This window comes from Nicotiana tabacum, chromosome 20 (genome assembly GCF_000715075.1).
Source record: "Nicotiana tabacum cultivar K326 chromosome 20, ASM71507v2, whole genome shotgun sequence".
Classification (NCBI taxonomy): Eukaryota; Viridiplantae; Streptophyta; class Magnoliopsida; order Solanales; family Solanaceae; genus Nicotiana; species Nicotiana tabacum.
The window spans coordinates 9,751,180-9,775,113 of NC_134099.1; the positions used below are offsets into that span (position 1 = coordinate 9,751,180).

Genomic DNA, 23,934 nt, shown 5'->3' on the forward strand with positions numbered 1-23,934 from the left:
CATTATGTATGCCGCCGTGATAGATTTGGGCATTGTATATGCCGCCCTGATATGTTTGGGGCATTATTTATGCAGCTGTGATATATTTAGGGCATTGTGTGTGTCGTCGTGACAGAGTTGGGGCAGTATGTATGCCGCCGTGATATATTTGGGGCATTATGTATGCCGCCGTAATACTTTTGGGGCATTATGTATGCCATCGTGGACTCAATGGGGTGTTTGGTTAATTTTTTTATACTGCCGTTAATGACAAGTCCTTATTGTAGATTGTGGTGAGATATACAGTGTTATTGAATAATTGTTTTGACCTTGTAGAGTAATTATGTGGTAAAAGAATCTCGGTGCACATTATTTTTGTGCTCGCTGTGTGTTTGTATTTTCTAACAATTGTTCTAGAGGTATTCAGAGTGGCGGGTCGAGGATCTTACTGGGTTATATTTACGTATAACTCACTCCTTACATGCATGTCTATGCAGATACTATTGGTGAAATGGAGCTAGTAGCCGATGAATTTGCTAGAGTTGATTCAGTTATTGAGGTTAGCCACCACATTGTTCGTGGAGGCTGCCAAAAGAGTTTTTATTATTCATTCATATGATGTCTTTTGTAATTCTCTTAGATGCTCCATGGTCTAGTGTGGGATTTGAGCTAGAGTTTTAGTATAATATTTCGAGATATTAATTGTTCGTAATTAATTATCAGATTATTTAGATACTCATTTAATTAATCAAATGTTGTAAATTGATGGCTAAGGTATGAAAGTATGGTTCGTTCTGGCGAGTGGTGTTAGCTAGGTTCCAGTCACGTCTAGGGGTAGTTTGGGATGTGACATCATACTAAAGTTCCAGTATATTTGTGCCGGAGTATTTTCCGAATTTTGATTATTTTAAATGAAAAATAGCTAAATTTCTATTACTTTTGAAACGGTAGCTATATTTTAATGACCACTTGTAAATCTGGCTATTTTTTAATTTCTCCCAAGTCTTAATTTGGACTGGAAAATGGAAATTAGAAACTTGGGCTAGGAAATGGTGGGAACACCCTCAACGACCTACTAACCTTCAACTTAATCCTTACCTCCACACCTTCCTATCGAGGGACATATCTACAGCCGGCAGACACTCTAACAACACACTAAATGTTTGTTAAGAAAATTAGAGAGACAATGTGTTGAACACATTCCTCTGCAATCATGTCAATTAAAATTATACTAGTAGTACAAAATATAGTCTGATTAGTACCTATTATACTTTCACTTAATTGGAATGCTACATTAGTTCACCGGTTCACCCAATCAATAATTTGTCAGAAGAGAAGTAAAACACAAAAGGCTGCAGCTTTCACAATATCACATACTAATCAATTGCTACAGAACTAGCTGTATACAACCAGAACTTTTTCTACCAAATAAGACTGAAAATAATGGGGAAATTTGAAGCAAGGGAAATGTTATCTGGAATAAAAGAATGAATCACATCATGTAGTTTCACGATTGACACAGATATGAAGCTACAAACTGCTACATTATATTACGCGTTTTAATAAAAGGAAAACAATACATAAAAAAACATATGAAATTTCGCGCTTTACAAACTCACAGCCACTCTCACCAGAGCCAATTTTGGGGAAAAGAATAAAAAATTTGTAGGCCAAACCAGAAACTTTCACAAATGAACATTGTCCTCACCTTTTGTACAACAAAAGAATCCTCATTGCTTCAGCACCATTTGAATTGCATCTTGTTGAGCTTTCGTCAAACTCTGGAAAAAACAGATGTTAAAACCATAATATAGGTTCAATATATAATATTTTACTTATATATTCGATTGAGTCACTTATAAGAGTTGGAATGGACCTGTAAAAGATGACTAAAAATTGCTCCATCACTATGAGCGAACTTCTTGAGAAAATCTACTATATAATTCACCAGATTAATCTGCCGACGCAATTGAATGGATGGTCAGTTTATACTCCATGAAGGAATGATAGCATTCAGATATGATGTATTTGTTCTAAACAAATACCTCATTAAGGGGGTCGGCACCACTAAGAAGGTCATCATCGTCTCCATCATCCCCGTCCTAGTAAAGCATATTAAGGATTAAAATATGATGACCAAATTTTTAAGGAAATTGATGGATGGACAGATGGAGATAGAGAAAGAATAGCAGCATTTGACAAAAACCTCATCGAAAGCCTTGGCCATCGCGTCAAGGTAATCATAGGATGGTCTACCACGGGGTATGACACTACTTGATAAAACCACAGCTTCATCTGTCTCGACATCTCCCTCTTGAACTTCTTCCCAATCACTATCCTGGCGCCAATGATTTTGTGCAAGATTTAGAAAACCTATAGACTTGTCTTAACAGTGTTTTAAGGACTATAATTACCTCGTCGCCACCAACTAAAACTTGCTCTTGAATTTCAATTAAGGTGTCCGCTAATGAAGCAAGAATCTATTAAGTCCATAAACATAAGTTCTGTTAAAAAAAAAGATGATGCTACTACTCAATAATGTTAAATTACATATCAGCCGATAAAACACACTTCGATTAAAAAAAGTGCATTAAAAAAGTCTCGAACAAATGCTGAAACACAGATGAAAACACAAAGACTCTGGTAACGAGGTCAATTTATCATGCACTGGTGAGCAAGAACTGTCAACCCAAGAACGAGTTTGTTGGCATATATTTCATGCCCTGTGCGCTATAAAATACGAAAAAAATACACAGGCTGACATCAATTTTGAAACCAACTATCATATATGGGAACGGTAAAAATACCTTTCCAGGAAGAGGCACCAACGTCCATTGATCTGGAGCTGTCTTAGCTTTTGAGCGTGTCGTTATCCCTGCAGTAGACTTCGAAATACCCACAAAATAGATTTTAGGTCATTGGTGGACTCTGCTTGCGGAAGAATCAACAAGTATAACCAACCTGAATTAGATGGCCTTGAACATTCAGTTTCCCCAACTCAACATGCTTTGTAGATAACAGTAAAGCCAAAGCGGTTGTGGTAACTTTAATTTGGTAAGCCCCCTGAATTTCCCCTGAATATTAGTATGTTCTTTTAGTACAGAGTAAATATACAAGCAGCTGTCAAGATGTAGCTCATGATGCATAATTCCCTAAGCAAACTACAAGACAGATGAAGCAAGTAGAACAAAAGATCAATAATTTGCTCAAAACAATGCAGTTACATGTTCCAACATAATGAGCTGAAGGACCAACAAGCCTGTCTACTTACCTTGCTGCTTTGTCCACTCAAACATGATGTAAGCGAAGGAGTTAGGATGACCTTCCGCTGGAATTGAGATCAGCAACTCAATAAATTGCTCAACGTGAGGAGCACTCATGTGGACCTACATAGACATAGGGAAGCAACAAGTTCAATGAGAAAAGGCAATTAAAACACCAAGATCTACAAATTCATTACTGAAAAACTTACAGATAGTTATGTAAAGGAAAGATCTTTTACATCTTGTTTATCAAATCACTAATTTAAAAGCAAAGCAACAGCAGAGACATCATAATATGTGATTGTTGTCAGTAGATATGCAGGCAAACGATTACTTAAATTTCAGTTTCTAGAAAAAATGAAAAGAAAATAACAATTCTGATCCTAAAGCATCCCAAAATATTGTGAATTAAAGGCTACCCTGGAAAAAGACCCTTTGTCTGTGTAGAGTCAGCAACTGCGTTTCGTGTCTACTCCTTACTTCCTTTAACATTTACCACCAAAAAGTGGCATGTCTATATATGCAAATTTAGTTCATTGTGCGACACGAAACGAGACTACATAAATCAGCAGTTACCAGCCAAAAATGTAAAGACAGATCCTCAAATAAGGACGAGAAAACCATACCAATCTGGCAAAAATAACCAACAAAGAGCTTCTTAACCCAGAAATTTTACAAGATTGCATGCGCCTCACAAGTGCAGCAACCAGGTCTCTGATATGTTGAGCCATTTGTGAAGGGAGATGCAGAATAAGTTGAAGGATATAGCTCCCAACAAAAAGTGCTCCGGAACTTTCTAGATCAGGATCCAGAAGCCTGCATGCAAGATCATAAACAATCAATCAGTTAAGCCACATCGTAGATATGTCTGATTCTGCAGCCCTCATTTTTCAATTTTTTAACTTGAGAATCAAGCCTAAAGCAACATATTCAGACCACAGGCAATTTCTTCAAGTTAATCATGAATAAACAGAGGAGAAGTTAAAGCTGGACAAACTTAATATGATCCCTTCTAGCTGATCTTCAAACTTATGTAGCAATCGTAGACTATGTTGCGCGGACTCTCCAAAATGTTGCCACCCGTGTCGGATTCTCCAAAAATACACTACTTTTGGAGTATCCGACACGCACCCGGCGACATTTTCGGAGAGTTCGAGCAACATAGATCGTAGATGCCTCAGGTTCCCAATACCTGAAGAAACTAATACTCAAGAGCAGTATAAATGTGGTTTTCTTACCATCAGGTTGTACCCCTCTCAGAGCCACACCCCCACCCCCCAGAAGAAAGAAAGAGCACATGAGAAGCATAAAGCTCCCATAGATTTAAACGTCTACGGTAAAAGTAGTACAGCAATCTAAACGATTTCAGCTTTCACCTTATAATCTTTTTTTCATTCTTATCCTTTGGGAATTCCAATTATAACAGCAAAGTCGCACAGTCCTAAGCAGATTAATCAACTTATGTTATGTATGTACCTTGATATAACATCTATGCATCATGTTAAAGAGGAAAATCGAAGAGATTCATTGAGCCAAAAAAATTATGGGTCGATGAGCTCAACCAGCCCCATATTACAAAATGAAGCATGATAACCAGACAACTTGAAATTCAACGGTTCAATAAGGCTCATGAAAAGGGAAGAATAAGAACCCCACCTTGAAGCCACATCAAGCAAACTTCTCATCGCGAATGCTGTATCACCTCCCCAAGCAAGCAATTCTTCTTTCCCTCCAGATATAAGAGCAGCTAAGCACTGTGTTGCATTCTGGACTCAAACCAACACCAATAGGTTACTTCTAACTTCTGAGCATAGTAAGTGATCCTAACAAAAGGTTATGTAGCGATTGTCAAGTAGAAAACAAAGTCCACAAATTTAACCTGCATTTCACTATGATCATCACTTTGAAGGACTATACGAACAACAGGATCAAAAGAGACTTCATACACCGCCTTTACAATGTGAGTTGGGGCATTCTAAAATAAAACACAATTGATATATTAGAAACTTTATAACAGAATATCTTCCGGTCAAAAAGGAAATATAGAAGTTACATAAAGATGGTATTCACAGAGATCCTTATTTTACGTGGAACATCACCTTCAACAACATCGTCACGAGATCTAGTGAACCAGCAACTAAACCCTCTGGCTGCTGATGTGGCTGAAAGATGCCGACAACAATCAGACACTACAACTAATATAAACGTTCTGTAATAATCTAATTCCTAAAAATACATGCATACTTTATTTAGAATGGGCCCAATATAAGGTAAAACTCGAGAAACCAGTGGGTGCATACAACCGGGAGCATTTTTTATTGCCTGCAAGCAAAAGGGAAATTGGAGGTCAATTTACATTATAACAGAAGGTAATATAACTAAAAGTATGTGAGCAAACTACGTCACAGAGCAGAAATCTTTAAATTCAATAAGATAACTGTATGAAAAGTGAGAATTCATCTGAAAGGAAAACATTATATATAACATGATCACACACACACACACATAAAAAGGCTCATTACGGATGTCCAGTTACTTCGAACCACAAACATATGTTGCTCATTAACCTGAGACCAAGGAAAGGAGATAGGTTCAAAAACAGAAATAACTTTTACAAATGCAGTTAATAGTCCAAGTTCTCCTGGTTTTGGTGCGACATTGCATCATAGTTTGATTTGCTTACACCTGCCCATCAAAATCATAAGGAAGCAGAAACAGGAACATACTACTTGTCGACCTTCCGTTTTGATCGAACATCAATCCACTACCAATCCAATTTTTGGCTAAATTTGAGAGGAGACTTTGCTAGAGCAAGCAATACCAAAGATGGTCAAATAACTAAATCATGAACAGTAAAAAGGATTTAACGAGCACACTAAGACGTTGGGTGATTTTAACAGTTCAGCCTGTCATCTAAAATTAACCTAGTTGACAGTGAACTTCCATCTATAGACTGTATCACGCATACAGTACATGCCAATTCAATTTTCTGGTGAAGTACATATAACATTGTTACATTAGATTTTTGTGATCACAGAAAAGCCTTTCAATTACTACCTCCAGAACCTCAAGAGCATCAATGCTGACGAAAGGGTCCGCAACATTCGAAGCCCACATATTGAGGATAATAGGAGAGAGAACTGGCTCAGTAGATACTGCGAACTCAGGGCCTACAAAAGCAAAAATATGTTAGAAACTCCAAACAAAGAGAGCTTCGAAAATTTTAGGAGGATACTCCACTAGAAAGCTTTGAAACTCCAAAGCAGTACTGCATGCTAAGTTGAACTCATACTGTCTTATATTCTTCTAACCTGCTTTTACAGTCTCCTGCAGTGTTTCAAGCACTAGATGCATGGTTTCATCAGAAGCCTGTGGAGCAGACACTCAACCTTAGCTTCAACAACAGTGAAAAAAAATAGACAGTAAGGAGGAAGTTTACTTTCATAGTTACTTACATGCTTAAGAAGATCTGTGAGTGATGAAAATAAATCCAAGAAATGAGGACGGAGAATCTCTTTATTTGTATCAGGTAAAAGTTGAGAAAGTGCTCTACATGCCCCTACTTTTACAGGTGGAGGCCTATATGTAGTTAATCATCATTAATAACCAAGTTCTTTATTTTTCTTTGATAGAAGAATTAAGTACTAAATTAGGTTCTCACATATCCACGCTAAGTGCCTTGATAGCTGTATATAGGAAGTGTTCAATTAGACCCTGGCTGACCTGAACAAACAAGTTAACTGTGAGCCATATAGTTGCATAGCAAAAGAAAAGATAAAGTCTTAACTGCGTTGATGGGAATTACAGAGATAATTACCATGGAGGAGAACTTAGCAATAGAAGAGAACATACGGGCATATAAGAAGGGATATTCATTTACCCCTGCAAAATCCACGAGAGCACTAATTTATTAGAGATATCTCAATATCTACCTTAGTGCCCGTCAATACTATATCCAATACAGTAAACCTCACACATGTATCTCCATACCATGTAACATAAAATCCAATTTGATCTACAAAACCAGATTTACCTGTTGCCATGTCTTCTGAAAGAATTTGTTCTAAAGTATTTCCTAAACTGACTTTAGTCATTTCAGGGACCTGAGAGGAAAATCCAACAAATAAGTAATTACTGCAATAGACACAGCAACATGAATCTTTCAGCCACTGAACTCTTTTATTTTTTAAGTTAACAAGAAGAAAGTCAGGAAATCGCCATTTAAAGTATTACAAGTAACACGAACCTCAGCTTCAAGTAATTGTTCAGACACCGAAGCCAAAGCAAAGAGTGTGGCCTCCCTCATCTGCCAAAAGTAAAGAGTATCAGGGGGCATGGTGCAAGAGTGTTACTCGTAAAATGCTTATATTGGTTTAGCAGGAGGAGGAATATGGAGCATTAAAAAACAATATTTCCATATTGTGTGCAGTATGGAATGCAATTCTTAATGCTGACAATCTTAGGGAATTAAGAAAGATTGTGGTGAGACTGCCATTGATGTGTAATAAGAGTGGCGAGGATACTGATCATCTCTCACTACAATGCAGGATTCCTACTCTCTCTACCCTGTTCTCTCATTAGTTGGGTATGCATGAGGACAATGTTGCCAATTGTATGCTGAAGCGTACAGAGAATAGGAGATCATAGGAAAAGAGTTTGGGAGACAGCACGCGTGTCTTTTCTAGATATTACACAATGAGAGTATTAGGAAATGTTGTATTGAGAAGGATAGGGGAAGTAAAGAAAGGTCATTTTTCTTGAATCACATATCTGGTGTAAAGACATTTTTCATTTTGTAACAGTTGAATAGGTCTGATAGAATAAAACCCCACACACCCATATTTTAATATACTCCTTGAGACTATCTTGGTGTACTATGGATGAAATCATTTGACTTTACTAAACAAGATCAACCAATAGATTATAAGACTTACAAACTTTTCGCTCATAAAATGCAAATAATATGACAAATGCTGAAATTAAAAGTAGATCACAATGCAAAACAAAACTACGAGCAGATAGCCGAGCAAGTTAGAGTACTATTCACAGTTCGACAAAAGGTTGCTGATCAAAATTGCTTGTGAGATTACTTCTTTACATTATTACTCCTCAACTAGACTCTTCAATTACCTAAAGTTATTTACGATGGATCTTTCAAAATTCAGGCTGGAATTTGAGCATACTCATGCTAGATGCATTCACATATATAATACCCATACCAAAGACCATGTATAGCATAGAGCATTGAGAAGAGAGTTGAATAAGCTAATTAGCATCAAAGCTGTCAACACAGTCTTTTCCACTTACTTTCCACCAGCTCGAAGCACCAGATGCTTTTTCTTGCTGAGACTCGCTAAATCGCGTCTTCGCTGAGTCAATGATAGCATGAATTCCATGCGTACCACAAGAACTAATGACTTCTTCCAGCAAAAGGGCACCTGGAATGAGTGTTTCATATCAAGTAAAGTACAGAATAGAGCAATCCGGTTGCATAGATACATCATGCGCAGTGTTTTTGAGAGCGCGAAGCGCAAAAAAGCGACAAGGGCTCGCCTCGCTTCAAAAGCGAAGCGCAAAGCGAAGCGCAAAGCGAAGCGCACGCTTTATTAAAGTGAAGCGCAATTCTTAAAACACATAATGTAAAATTATAAATAATCAAAAACTTCAATTTAAATACTTAAAAGTAGGTACTAGATAACACCAAATCATCCACAAACCATAGGACAAGTAAAATCAAAGCTACTAAATTACTAGAATCAACATCTTATTCTTCTACTCTTCTTCTTCTTCAAGATTGTCAAAATCTTGAATTCCTCTATTATCTTCATATTGCTCGTCATCTTCTTCTTCCCCCTCCTCTTCATGATCACTTTCATCTTCATCAATTAGGGATAGGGATCGACTTGTAGTAGCCAAAAGAAGCAAGAAGCAGAAGAAGAAGAAGAAGAAGAAACAGACGCAGAAGAAGAAGCAACAGAAGAAGCAGAAGCAGAAGCAACAGTGGTCTGTTTCTTGCTTGAGAGAGAAGGGGTCAACCCTAGCCCTTTGTCGATGTCTCTGTTTTGACGGGAGAAGCAGTGGTCTGTTGTGACTATTTAGGGGTCTTTTTTGTATAATTAAAAACAGACCCCAAGTTTTTTTTTTTTAAAAAGGGCCAGTGCGCTTTTGTAAAAGAAGCGATCGCTTCGTCGATTTTCTTGCTTCGTCGCTTCAGCTAGTGAAGCGCGCGCTTTTCAAGATCGCATCGCTTCGAGCAGCCAGAAGCGATACACTGTCGCTTCGCGCTTTAAGCGACGAAGCGATCGCTTTTCTAAACACTGATCATGCGCAGAGTTGGCATGAGAGGCCTGAAACTCAACAATCAAATTGTCGCTAGATCAAAACCAAGAAGAAAGAAAGCACAGCCAGCAGTTAAGGTGCCCAAAACTGAGAAAACAACCCCCAAAAATCCTTTTTTTATTTGTTAGCATGAGCTTAAGTTTTCTAACTTTAATACAAGAAAACAACTTAAATCTGAATATCTGATGCAAACAGGCGACATTGAAATGAGAAAACTCCTCTTCGAGGAAAGTGAAACTGGCCTGCTTTACATCACTAGCATAAATTTGGTATTGAGGGTAGGAAAAGTCAAACCCTCAACCACTTAAATATTGTCATATACTCGTATATTAGTCAGTAAATTAGCATCATAATATTCAACCTTGCGTACCAGACCACTGAAACACTAGGAGAGATAAACCAGTCTCTCATGGGGAAGCAGCTGCTAGAGTTCATGAATTAAATAAGTTCGCATTGTACATCCATGTACTTCTTTGTTAACTGTGCTTTGCATGAAGCTGTGAACTGATGACATTATTTAACCTTTAACAGAGTACAAGAATATGATGGCAAAAAATACCATTCAAAGATGAAACGTAAACGATTTTTGGATAACATAAAACACAATTACCTACACAAACACATTAAAACACTAAACCTTCTAAATAATATCTCATGTCTGATAATAGTTACCCTGGATGCAATACTATGTTAATGATCCTAAGTGTGAAATAACTTGTACTTCCTATCCACTGAGAGATTGCTCGCTGAGAGAGAAAGAAACAGAGAGACCTCAGGGTGTAAAAGGGGAAAGTTAGCACCTAGAAACCACTTACCAGAAGCACGACAGCTGTAAGTATTATCATCCTCATCAGCAACATATTGATTGGCATCAATAGACCAGGTGTGAACCTGCGATCCAAATTGAAAGACAAGATAGACACAGAAGGCATATGGAAACTTTTTTTATACCTATAATTAAATAAGGCATATAAAAACAAGTAAAAAGTTGTGATCAAATAGCAAACATAGAAGTAGATGCATTGATTCCATAGAAAGGGAGATTAGTAGAAATAAAAATACTGCAGACTTAAAAGATGCCGATCTCCTATAATGCTCCCAGGCACATTTCCCTAGATACTCTTCTCCTACTTCCTAGGAGGTTAGAGCCACCTTTCCGGTGGGATCCTTCACCGGATTCCATTCTTCCATATCCCTTCCTCTCCTCCATATTCCTTTCCTTTCTCTCTTTCTTTCCTTCTCAGATTTTCCCTTCAAAGTCAGATAAGTTTACTTCATCATTAAAATATGGACAGTGATAGAATGTATTACAATGCTGGCTTCAAGTCTTTTGATATCACAAAAATTAGTTCTAAGTCTGGAACATGGTTTGAATGGGTAGAACGTAGCAGAAAATTGATGAGAACAGCAAATGTTAGCATTAAAGTCATGAAATGAGTGACAGAGATATTTAATGTGGCGTCAAAGGAACATAGCAGGGCAATAAGAAGATGGAGCATGAAAGAACATTATACATAATACTTTTGCAACCTTAAATTCAATGAATAAGGTAGGTACATCAGTTTTATTGTTGTACAAGGGGAAAGTAGGTCTATCATTATTACACCGAAAATCTCATTAAATGCTGGGTGGGGAGACATAGCTAAAAAAATTATAACATTCATTAACTCTTCAGAGAAAGAGAAGCAGCCCTAGACTGTGAGAATCTCAAAGATGGAGTCCTCATACACTGAAGCGGTCAGAACCAATAGATGGTCCACAGAAAGCACAAAATCATCTCCAATAAAAATCAACAGCTCCAAAATTATGGTCCCAGGAGGTTAAGAATTATCAGAGAAGGATGTGTTGAGTAGATGCATAGTAGGCAAGGTGATGATTTCCTTGAAGGAATCTCCAACTTTGAACAATATCAGAAGATGGGCAAACAACACGTGCAATTCCACCATCAACATAAATATACATGAGATGAATGATTCCCAATTTCTGTTCGAATTTCCCACAAGAAAGGAGGCAGAACATGTACTCAGGGGAGAATGGCGGTGGCAGAAGTCCAAAGTAAGCCTTGACTGGTGGAAACCTACCACTGGTTGCTGGCCGGAAAAGGTGAAACAAGACTGGGTATGGGTTAGACTATTGGGTTTACCTGTTAATCTATGGCCAGATAAAGTTTTCAGAACCATAGGAGACCAATGTGGGGGATGGCTAGAAACAGAGGAGGAAACAAACCTCAAAAACCATCTCTGATGGGCAAGAATAAAAGTGAAGGGAGATGGGAGTAGAGTGCTGAGAGAGATACAGATGGAAGTGACGGATTTTTATACAAAATCCCCATCTGGTGTGAAATTCCGGCGCTGTAACAGCGATGACAGCGGCGGGGTGTCCGAGGGAGGAAGATGATGAAGGACAAGGACTGCAGGGTAATAGAGGGAGAAAAGAGCTGATGGTCTATAGTGGTATCCACCTGGGGAATGAGATTGTAACGGCTCCACTGTACTATGGTCACGTGGGTACATTGAACAATGGGGAGGCTTTTAAAAATTCTGCACGTGTGCCAGTCTCACGTGACAAAGGACCAAGTTCAATTTCTGATGATTTGGGCCCAAATAAAATGTCTCTGGGCCCAAGATTGATAGACCAGTTTATAACCCTCTGTAATAAAAGGCCAAAACTCCTAGCCCAGTTGGAGGAGTTAAAAGACCTCATCCTAATAGAGGTCCAGGCCAATACAGTGAACCTCCCTTTGAAAAAAAGGTCGAAGAAAGCAGAAAAGGCCGTTGAGATCGACAATTCAGATGATACACTCGAGGAGGAAGCTCAGACCGAAGAGAACAAGGAAAAGGCCTTGGTATTAATCAAAAACAAGGAACAATCAACCTCTGACATACAGCAAAAGGAACACATGCAACCGGAAGAGGAGAGAACATTTGGAGAGTGGACAATCGAAGAAGTTCTCCCCTTAAATTCTCTAGATAATGAAAAAGAAGAGGACCCAGAGTTTGAGGCATCAATTTGGGTGCACCAAAATATCATTAGGTTGAGCAAAGAGTTTGGGGTGGAATTCAAAGGGTGCGAAAAGGAAGCACTCCAATTATTCATGAAAAATGATGGAAAGAGGAGGAATTCAATGGAGTCAACATCATTGATGATGGAGACTGTCACACCAAAGAAGAAAGGAAGCAAAGAATTGAAAAACTTAGATCTTGGAAGCAGTTTCAAAAGCAATGGCACAAGAAGCAGGGGAGGGTATATTGTCATCGATAGTCAATGATGATTAAAATAGTATCTTGGAATGTTAGGGGACTTAACAGGGTTAGGAAGAGGCGGTTGATAAAAAAATATGGTGAGTAGCTGGAAGGCAGAAGTCTATTGCTTTCAGGAAACCAAGTTAGAAGGGGAAATCAGGGAGATAGTTAGAGAATTACGGGCAAATAGATGGGTGAAATATGCTCAGTTGGAAGCAAGTGGAACTAGAGGGGGTATTCTCATCATGCGGGACAGTAAGGCATGGGAAAGGGAAGTCAGTAGTGTGGATAGATATTCCATCACATGTAAGTTCAAGGGCAAAGCACAAGAATTTGTTTGGCATTTAACCAGTATTTATGTTTCTAATGATAGGGTTGAAAGAAAAGAAGTATGGTGGGAGATAGGTGCTGCTAGGGGTTTATTCATTGCGTCTTGGGTAGTGTATAGGGATTTCAACACGGTTAGATACCCTTCAGAGAAGAAGAACTGTGTTAGGTATACCAGATCAATGGCAGACTTCTCAGATTTCATTGAGGATATGGGTTTAGTTGATTTGCAACTACTAGGAGGCAAGTTCACATGGAAGAAAGGAACAAATTTCACACGCTGCTAGGCTGGACAGGTTTCTAGTCTCTAAGGAATGGAATGAAGGATTTAGAAACATTAAACAGTCAATCCTTCACAGGGTTACCTCCAACCATTCACCTGTGATGATTCAGTGTGGGAATTGGGAACCAGTGAAATCTTTTTTCAAATTAGAGAATTGGTGGCCGTTGACGGAAGGTTTCAAGGATAGAATTAAAACATGGTGGGAGTCCTTTTCATGTGCTGGCAGACCTGATTATATCCTGGCTTTCAAGCTGAAAGCTTTGAAGGAAAAACTCAAAGAATGGAGCAAGACAATTCAAGGCAATCTGAAGATATAGAAATAGCATATACTGGACCAACTTGCTGAAATTGAGGATATACAAGAACTGAGGAGCTTGAATGAGGAAGAGACACACAAAAAACCCTCTCTACTGCTAGAATTTGAGGAAAATGCTCGGAAGGAGGAGATAGCATGGAGGCAAAGGTCCAGGGCCTTATGGTTGAAAGAAGGTGACAGAAATACTAAGTTCTTTCATAAAACAGCAGATGCCCATAAAAGATATAACAACATTGACAAACTACAAGTCAATGGGGAAACTGTGGAAAATCCTGAAGATATCAAGAGGGAGATAATTTCTTTCTACCAAAACTTATACACAGAAGCTGAGGAGTGGAGACCACAATGCAGCCTAAGGGACTGCCAACTATCAGCTCAGAGGATAATCAGATGCCATTGAGCCATTTTGAACCTCAGGAAATCTGGGAGAATGTCAAAGCATGTGCAGGGGACAAAGCTCCTGGTTCAGATGGGTATACTATGGCTTTATACATTCAATGCTGGAAAGTGATCAGTCAAGATATGATAGTTGCAGTCCAGAATTTTCAATTTACTGGGGTCTTTGAAAAAGCTTCAATGCTACCTTGGTGGCTTTGATTCCTAAGAAAGTTGGAGCTAAAGAACTGAAAGATTTTAGACCTAGCAGTCTGATAGGTAGTGTCTACAAGATAATCTCAAAAATCCTAACAGAGAGAATCAAGAAAGTAATGGGCAAGCTGGTGGACAATCAACAGATGGCCTTCATTAAAGATAGGCAAATAATGGATGTTATTCTCATTGTTAATGAAAGTGCAGATGCTAGAATGAAGAGCAAAGAACCTGGTATCCTGTGCAAGCTGGACATACAAAAGGCATATGATCACCTTAACTGGAAGTTTTTGTTGGGAATACTTTTGAAGATGGGCTTTGATGAAGGAAGGATTAGTTGGATCAAATTCTGCATTAGTACTGTTAAATTATCTATCTTAGTCAATGGTTCACTTGTTGGTTTCTTTTCCTCTCAGAGAGGCTTGAGACAGGGAGACCCAATCTCCCTTTTCCTGTTTATTCTGGCTATGGAAGGTTTAAACAATCTGTTTAAAACTGCCAAAGCAAATAATAGGATCAGGGGGTTCAGGGTAGACTCTAAGGAGTCAACCAACTTGGAAATCACCCATCTACAATATGCAGATGATACTTTGGTGTTTTGTGATGCTAGCAGAGAACAGTTGCTCTTTCTGAGGATGGTATTCATTCTTTTTGAAGCTATATCTGGACTACACATTAACTGGAACAAGAGTTTCATTTACCCAGTTAATGAAGTAATGGAGATGCATAGTTTGGCTAGAATACTGGGAGGGAAGATTGGAGCCCTATCAACAGTGTATCTGGGAATGCCACTTGGAGCAAAAAGCAAATCAAAAGGAATATGGAATGGAGTAATTGAGAAATGTGAAAAGAAACTAGTTAGTTGGAAGAGTCAATACCTATCCTTGGGAGGTAGACTAATCCTCATCAATAGTGTATTGGATGTCATGCCTACTTACATGATGTCTTTATTTCCAGTTCCGGCCAGTGTAGAAAAGAATAGATGCACTGAGAAGAAATTTTCTATGGTAAGGCACTTGAAAAGAGTAAGTTACATCTGGTCAGGTGGGAAGTACTTATGACCAGCAAGAAGGAAGGGGGAATGGGGATCAGAAATTTGAAAACTCAGAACCAAGCATTGATGATGAAGTGGTTACGGAGGTTTGCCACAACAGAGCAATCTTTGTGGAAGAAGGTAACTAAGGCAAGGTATGGGATGGAAGATAGTTGGACAATAAAAATAGTATGTACGAAGGTAATTAAGGCAAGGTATGGGATGGAAGATAGTTGGACAACAAAAACAGTATGTACTCCTTATGGGGTGAGTCTGTGGAGGTCTATCAGAAACATATGGCCAATGTTCAGAAACAACTCCAGTCTCAGAGTTGGAAATGGAATGAAAACATCTTTCTGGGAAGATAAATGGCTTGGACAAAGTACTTTAAAGCAACTATTCCCGGACATCTACAATTTGAATCAACAACAAAGAGCTTCTGTTGGAGAACTTTGGACAAGTCAAGGATGGAACCTTACATATAGAAGATTTCTATATGACTGGGAAATTGAGAGGCTGACAGATTTCTATAACACTCTAGAACAGTTTAGAGGGACCACCAACAATGAAGATAGGTTGTTCTGGTAAGGGGGAAAGAAGGAATTTTCTCTGTTAGATCAGCTTACAAGGAGTACAACCATTCTAATAATCAGATTGGTTGTTGGCCTTGGAAAATGATCAGGAAAGTTAAAATACCTTACAAAGTGGCATGTTTTGTTTGGCTTCTAGCAAGAGAAGTTGTCCTAACCCAAGATAATCTCACTAAGAGAGGATATCAGTTGGGGTCCAGATGTTACTTATGTAAAGCTCAGGAGGAGACAGTCAACCATCTTTTCTTGCACTGCAGTGTCACAGATCAAATTTGGAAGATATTCATCAACCTGAGGGGAATTAAATGGGTTATGCCAGGGAGAATCAGGGAAGTCCTAACAAGTTGGAAAAGAGATGGAATGCAGTCTGGCCAGAAGGAGAGATGGAAGATTGCCCCTGCATGTATATGGTGGACAATTTGGAAAGAAAGGAATTTAAGATGTTTTGAAGATACACATAGTACAATACAAAAGTTGAAAATGAGCTACCTTACGCTCTCTTATTTTTGGTGTAAACAGGAGTGCTTAGAAGAGAGTGAATGTATTTTTGATGTTTTACACCTCTTATGAGCTTTATAGAGACTTAGTCTATCTCTCTTTGTACTCCCTTTTGTAATTATGGATGGCTACACTGAATTAGTGTAGTCATGTTTATAATTAATACAAAAACGTTACCAATTTCAAAAAAAAATACTGCAGACTTGAAAGCAGACACAAAATCCTGCTATTAATAATCAGCACGACTGAAAAACAAGCTGCCATCTATACTGAACCTAATATATATCTCCTGCAGTTTGGCAGACATGGAGCCTGTTCCTTAATCTCTCTGAAGGTGCAGTGGGTAATACCAAAAACCCTGAGGAATAATGTCACTATCTAGAGAGTGCAGAGAATGAAGAAGCAGCTCACAAATCTTGGAACAGATCAGACTAGAATCGGTTAAATTTAGATGTTTACAATCTTTAACATTTTGGTGTAACCTGAATAATATAAATCACTTCGACACACTGATGACTTCCTTAACTCCACACACTTTGGAAAGACAACCATATCACCAGCACTCAGTGTTGTCTAAGTGAACACACACACACACACACACACACACACACACACACACACACACACACACACACACACACACACACACACACACACACACACACACACACACACACACACACACACACACACACACACACACACACACACACACACACACACACACACACACACACACACACACACACACACACACACACACACACACACACACACACACACACACACACACACACACACACACACACACACACACACACACACATACATACATACACATATACATAAATATATATATATATATAATATATTGTAGTTGGTCATCTAAAATAAAACAAGAACTTCATTACATGCATAACATATGAAATGCAAACACAATTTTTTTTTAATGATAGCATGACGAGGATAAGAAAGAAGACAACCAAGAAACTGGTAATCGTGACGTCTTAAAACCTAATTCAACCTAGGTAAGGAAAAAAGAACTTTTATAAGTGCTCTGTTAGCAACCCCTCACTTAGACATCCACTGTCTACTGGTGAACTCATACCAATACTTTCTCCCCTCTAATTGCTGTTAAATAGTTTTCCATAATCAATGTAGACAAAGCATGAAATCAAGTCAAACCCCAAGTTTTAAATAATCAGTAAAACAAAGAAATTGCATCTTTAAGTCAAAGCATAAGATACCAAGAGGATCACAAGGGAAATACTCTAAGATGCACAGGCACCATGACCACACTGTTCTGGGGTGAGTGACACAACATCTCCACCGCCACCCCCGGTTTGGAAATTAGTAGCCAAAAGGGCACAAAACCCACAGTAAGCAGCGTCTACCTCCATAACAAGCAAAAGCTCCAAAACTTAGCATGTTTAAAAATCAGATACACTTGTTAAAAGGTTAATCATCTAATTTGTTAAGGTTATCCAAGCACTCTTTGATCAGAGGTTTTGACTGATGATTATGTCTTTTTTAGCAGGCCGAGATAACTTAAATTTAAGTGTTTTCTCGTTCTTTTAAGCCATTATAAACCAGATCTGCACAATCATAGCTTGAAAAAGGAAACTATTATTACCTGTTGATCTGTTGTCTGCATAAAGGCAATAGTATAGTAAACCAACTCCTTTACATTGCTCCCGACTACCTACAATGATATCTCCAACTGTGTACCATCATCAACCATTATTATAAATAAGAAGGCACAGACAACTAAAGAAAGTTATGCAACACACCTTTACAAATTTGGGGCTGCCCAAAATAGTCAATAGAAACTCAAATAACTGCAAGACCACAAGAAAAAATGTTTTACTCATATAGCCAAAGCTAAAACAAAAGAAAACATAAGATAAGAATCACCAATTTAAGAATCAAACAAATAATTTGAAGATCAAATTACGATTCTGCTTACATATGAAAGAGGAAAAGGAAGATTTAATTTTCCATAGTAAAAGAACATAACCTTAACAATTCCAAATGTTGCAACAGATACAAGTTGCGCCTGAAATCTAAAAGTCTGAACGTCTGAAACTTTTGTTTTTACTGAAGCCAGAAATCATTTAAATGAGCTTTGACTAGTGATTATTGGATTACAACAGAGCTCGGTCTCTTTTACCTGGATGATGAATGATTCAAGACTTTGTTCTGCACCATCAGAATCATATCTCCCATCATAAGGATCTTCTATTCCTTCGATCGATGATCGTGTATACACTCCTAGAGATGATACAAATGTCTGCCACAATGGCCCCATAAAAACTGAAATGAAGTAGGATAACAAAAAATAATAGCCAGAAATGTCAGCATATTTTACCATCTATGCTTGACAATATCACTTTAACATAGAATATAAAGGAGTAACCTAGTCCTGGAGAATAGATGAGGATACTGACCCCTAAATTGACTCTCCATGAGGCTTGGGAAGTTCTGGAGGAACTGATTCAAGCACTTTATAACCTATACGTAACGAGGGGAAGTTATAATCTATGACACAAAGTATGAAATACAGCATCATATAATTTTGACAAAAACAAAGAAAATCAACCTCCATCCTGATGCTCCAATCATCAGGGTCTTCAGATTGCACTGGATGTTCTAGAATTAAAGAGAATTGTTTGATCCAAGATGGAAGCATAGGTGCCATCATTCCAGTCGTCTCCGCCTTAACACAAAGGATAACCATTGATGATATAATAACTCAATGTTGTAAGCTTCAAATATTTTTCACAGAACGAAAATACCTTATACACACCACTCATAGCCCCCAGCATTGAGGTACAAGCATAAACTATTGAAAGGGCCTTCATGCGCAGAGGTTTCTCATAGATCTGCACAAAAATAGAGGAACCTGAAGAGCAGTGCTTTCTGGGTGACACAAGAGAAGCAAAGAATAAAATAAATTACTAACCCCTACCATTTGTCAGAGAGTTAAGATATCTACTTCCACAAATTCAAGTTAACTTCAAAGAACAGCCAGCGGAAAGCCACAGTAAACTAAATTAACCTGAGGTGATGAAACAATAGTGTGCAAGCAGGGAAACAAAACAGGAACAAGTTTTGGAACCATCATATCATCCAAATCCGCCGATACAAGAGCTAAGCACCTCAAAGCTCCATGAACTGCACAATTTGAAAACCACGTCTAAATTAGTTTTGAACAGTCAGCAAAACAAGAGTACCAACCAGTAAGTTGCATGACAATTCAGATGACTAAAACAAGGTTATTACAATCAGCAAAGAAAAGGGTGCCAACCAGTAAGTTGCATGACAATTCAGATGACCAAAACAAGTTGATTACAATCCCTTAACTTCATGATAAAGTGAAGCAAATGACTCACCAGCATTCATGTTTGTTTGGTCAGAGATACACTTCATTAGTGACGGTAAAAGGTCAGGCCAGTCTTCTGGCCAATCACAATGGGCAATAGATGCCACAGCCATACCAATGGCCGTGCAGATCTTTCTATGAGGATCATCGAGCAACGGCAACAGCAGGCCACGTATAGCTACCTGATAAAACTCACAGAATTACACCAGGGATCTGTACAGAGAGTGAAAAAAACAGAGCTTCCCTAAACACCAGAGATGTAATCCCAAAGATACTATACGATCTAGATCCTCATAAAGCATGTAATGCAGGAAGGAAGTTTGATTTACTGCGATCCTGAATATCACCAAATCAATATTGTCAATACATTTTAGGTTCGCGCATGAACCCTATCTCTTGTTCAATCTTGCTAGAGGTTTCTTCCTTTTTTGAATCGATAACTTTTATAAACAAGATGACACTGAGTAAATATCCTACTGTTATATCGATCTAAACTTTGATTTTTTCACACTCCAACCATAAGTTGTTATTACATTGATTACCAATCTTTATCTTTCTACCAAAAAAATAGTAAGATACCCAAGCCGAATTTTCTCAAAGGTTAAAACTGCATTGCACAATATACATGCCTTTTAAGAAGGAAGAAAAAGCGATTTTTGGAGGTCAATTAACCTGAAAGATACCTACAAAGGCTACAGTCGCCTCTCAATTATTGGTGTCTACAAGAATCAGAAGGGAGCGCAATCAGTGCAAATATGCAAAAACATCTACGGCATCCGAAGGGGGTGTAGTCAGTGCAAACTAACGGAAAACACTCTGTCTTTACTGCCCTGATCTTCTTATTCTAAACCCCAAACTGCCTATACAGAAAATTAGAGAATATATCACGATGATCCAGAACAAACTAATCAGTGGTTCTACATTTAATAGCACAAACTGACCAAAAGAACAAAAGGTTAATAACAGTAACATTAAGTTAATCCCACATATTAAAGATCCGCAATTAAAACTTTTATCTCAAAGAAGCGATAATATTGTTAAGAAAACTGTAAAAAATTTAGGAGATGAAACAGAGATACAAGGGAAACAGGAAGAGAGACCTTTTCATCGCTTGAAACAACAGGATGCTCAAAACCCTCCTCATCTTCCTGCCAGTGTTTCTTTATAAACTGCTTTAGAATAACAGCAGCTAGGTAAAGGCAAGTTAAGCTTACAACGCCGAAAGGAAGCAAAAAAGACAATCAACGAAATCGACATGCATAAGCCTAGTCCATCATGGATTATCACATTGGTACAACTTGAAAGGAATGAAAAGAAGCTAATATATAGTTTCTGCAATAAGAACAGGATATTTGACGTAATCCCAACGATAGCTCTCTCATTGCCGCAATTCTACACAATGCGCTTCCGAAACCTTCAAGAGAAGACAAAATTAACAACAATTAAAGTTTCTCCTGTCTTTGGAAAATTTGTCAAAGAAATTGAATAAATTCATGAAGAATCCTTCAATATCTAAACCCAGCCACGTTTATAGATCAGCAAAGTTCACACACATGACAGAAGCTTAGTTCTGGACATGTAATCTTTGGCAGTAATCAAGACTTAATGGATTATTATACATGTTCGCAGATAAGCAATACTTCATGCTTTGATGATTTCTCTTCTCTTTTTTTCTCACTTGGAAATATGGAATACGCTATCAAGAAAGATAAGTTCACTCATCCAAGCTGTAAAGAGAAAAATGATATTACTAGTTACTAGGTTAAAAAACAATCGCCAGATTTGATGAAAACGTATTAATAGTGTACAAACAAGATATTTGACCAAGTTCCTCACAATGCAATAACCAGCACATCAACACATTCTTTTTGCTCTTTCTTTAAAAACACTCTGAACTTCAGTCTTGACATTTGAACCTTGTAACTGCTCCTATCTTTCTTCAAGTTTCTAAATTCCGACAAAAGCCATATATGTCATGTTAAATGTCCATATCCACTATGGATCTTGACGGTCTGCAAGTAGCAAAATACTGTAATATTGAAATTGTCCAAACCTTGACATGCATAGATTTTGAAAATTACAACAAAGGAATTTTGGAAAGAAAATCTTTATAAAACGAGGGGCCCATGGCGCCTAAATCTATAAGTAGTTCCATCTTGGTGACCTCCATTATCCAACAAATCTGTCATAGAGAAGTTGTAGCATAATTAAAGTAGGGAAGAATAACGAAATCAGTATAAACTATAAAGAGAGTAGCACCGTTCCCTCTAACACTAGAAATTGGCCAATCACATTCAAACTAACATTAGGAGCATATCTCCCTAGACCAAATATATCTCCAACACTGCATACACGAACCCCTCCTTTCAAAATACACTATACAGCAGCTTCTCTCCTCCAAACACTGGTAGCACCTCTTCATTCCTGCACCCGATGCCGGTTCCTGGTAAGTCCTACATGCCGCAGTTCATATCTTTAACAAGAAGCAAAAAGTACCATCCCTCTGATGTATCATTTTCAGTTACAATCTAACTTGCTGGAAGGTGGGAAAGTATGTTTCTTGTACTGCTCCAGATTCAGACAGAAAAGAAAAATCATGAAAGAATTTCCAAGTGCATTTCAACTGTCTGGACATTGAAATATCGTTAACCATCTCAAAATCACCCAATAAACGGAGCCAATCGAATAGCAAAAGTAGCCATCTCTGACTTCAGTTTCACCTTTTAGGATCTCTAAGACAAGGTTTAATTTTGATTGACCATAAGAGTACCTTAACTTTGACATCAGCAGTTAATTTCTACTTGAACTTAGTATTTGACACTTTTTTACACTATTCAAACAACACATTATCCAAAATCAAAACTTTTAAGAGAATAAAGCCCTATAAACATCTCCGTAGCAACTCAAACACAAAAGGGTACCTCAAATCTTTGACATGAACAGTTAGCTTCTAAACTTTTTTTTCTGTTTTGATAACCAAGAAACCTCTGAGGTCCAGTAGCGCACGGTTCGAAAGTTGGTGTATAATGGTCTGCCCTTCTAGTCTTCTCTGCTTAAATACCAGGCTTTTGTTTGCGACACAGCTCAAACCCCATGACGTGTCCCCTATCCACACATCACGTATTACACTCTTACCACCAGACCAAAACCTTGCCGTCCAGTAAGTTTCCAAACTTGAAGTCAAGAATTTGTACTTAAACACCATCCCAACTAACACATTCTCCAGTAACTTCCAAATAGAAACTCACAGAAACTACTCCACGATCAAAACTTTCCATAAATAAGAGACATTTAAGCATCTTCCAAGCAACTCAAACACAAAATTTAACCACCACTGCTAAGTTTTTAGAACGGCTGCACCCAGCACATCTATTTATCGAAATAAAACACAACAGAACAAATATAAAGAGTTCATATGGCTGACGCCAAATCGTTCTATTAAACAGCTCCATGATCAAAACTTCACATAAATAAGAGACCTTTAAGCATCTTCCAAGCAACTTAACACAAAAATTAACAATGCCCAGTAATGGAGTAGGATCACACGTCGATTTATCAAATAAACATAACATTTAAAGAATTCATATAGCTGATGCCAACTAACTTGTGGTAATTTCTATTACATATAACCGTTACAGTAAATTGAAGGGGGTAAAAAAATATCCAACCTTTACATAAATTGCAGACCTTTAAGCACAACTTCCAAGCAACTCAAACACAAGAATTAACCAAACCCACTAACTTTTTAGCAATATAAAGAATTCATATAGCTGACGCCAACTAAATTGTGATCAATTCTACATTAAAATCAGTTGAAGTAAAATTGAAGGGGGTAAGAAAAGATTGATTACCAGGTTGAAGGGCGGCTTGTTGAAGAGAAGTTTCAGCAAAAGAACGGACTTGTTGATTTGGGTCAAGAGTTGCACTTAAACAGTTGATAAGCCATTGTTGATCTTGATCCATTGAAATTATATCACACTTAATTCTCTGCTGTTTGAAGCGTTTTTGCTGTGCGTGTGTTGGAAATGAAGAATGAGACACTTCACACTTTGTTGGGGCAAATGGGAGGGAATTTGGGTTTTTGTAATGTGGGG

The 23,934-nt window shown here is 38.0% G+C and overlaps 1 protein-coding gene across 3 annotated transcripts; it reads right to left on the bottom strand.

The window, feature by feature from the left end:
- Positions 1-1,431: 1,431 nt before the first annotated feature.
- LOC107810364 (uncharacterized) lies at positions 1,432-23,934 on the bottom strand. Of its 3 annotated transcripts, none has more exons than XM_075240614.1 (33): positions 23,692-23,934; positions 21,186-21,254; positions 20,941-21,029; positions 19,851-20,022; positions 19,517-19,632; positions 19,254-19,340; positions 19,058-19,174; positions 18,906-18,969; positions 18,629-18,771; positions 18,249-18,296; positions 18,092-18,160; positions 10,397-10,472; positions 8,550-8,680; positions 7,489-7,548; positions 7,276-7,345; positions 7,060-7,124; positions 6,904-6,965; positions 6,698-6,821; positions 6,554-6,611; positions 6,300-6,412; positions 5,487-5,564; positions 5,342-5,404; positions 5,122-5,217; positions 4,899-5,008; positions 3,869-4,058; positions 3,251-3,365; positions 2,941-3,053; positions 2,787-2,864; positions 2,394-2,459; positions 2,186-2,317; positions 2,025-2,081; positions 1,856-1,936; positions 1,432-1,760 (listed from the first exon to the last, which is right to left on the bottom strand). In XM_075240614.1, exons 1-33 carry the CDS (start codon positions 23,801-23,803, stop codon positions 1,710-1,712), a joined length of 3,075 nt encoding a protein of 1,024 aa, XP_075096715.1. In that variant the 5' UTR covers positions 23,804-23,934; the 3' UTR covers positions 1,432-1,709. The 3 variants fall into 3 exon arrangements, with proteins under 3 accessions (XP_075096715.1, XP_016490619.1, XP_075096716.1); XM_016635133.2 differs by having other exon boundaries at positions 20,941-21,033; positions 21,193-21,254; positions 23,692-23,923; XM_075240615.1 differs by lacking the exon at positions 23,692-23,934 and adding an exon at positions 21,677-21,789 and having other exon boundaries at positions 20,941-21,033; positions 21,193-21,254.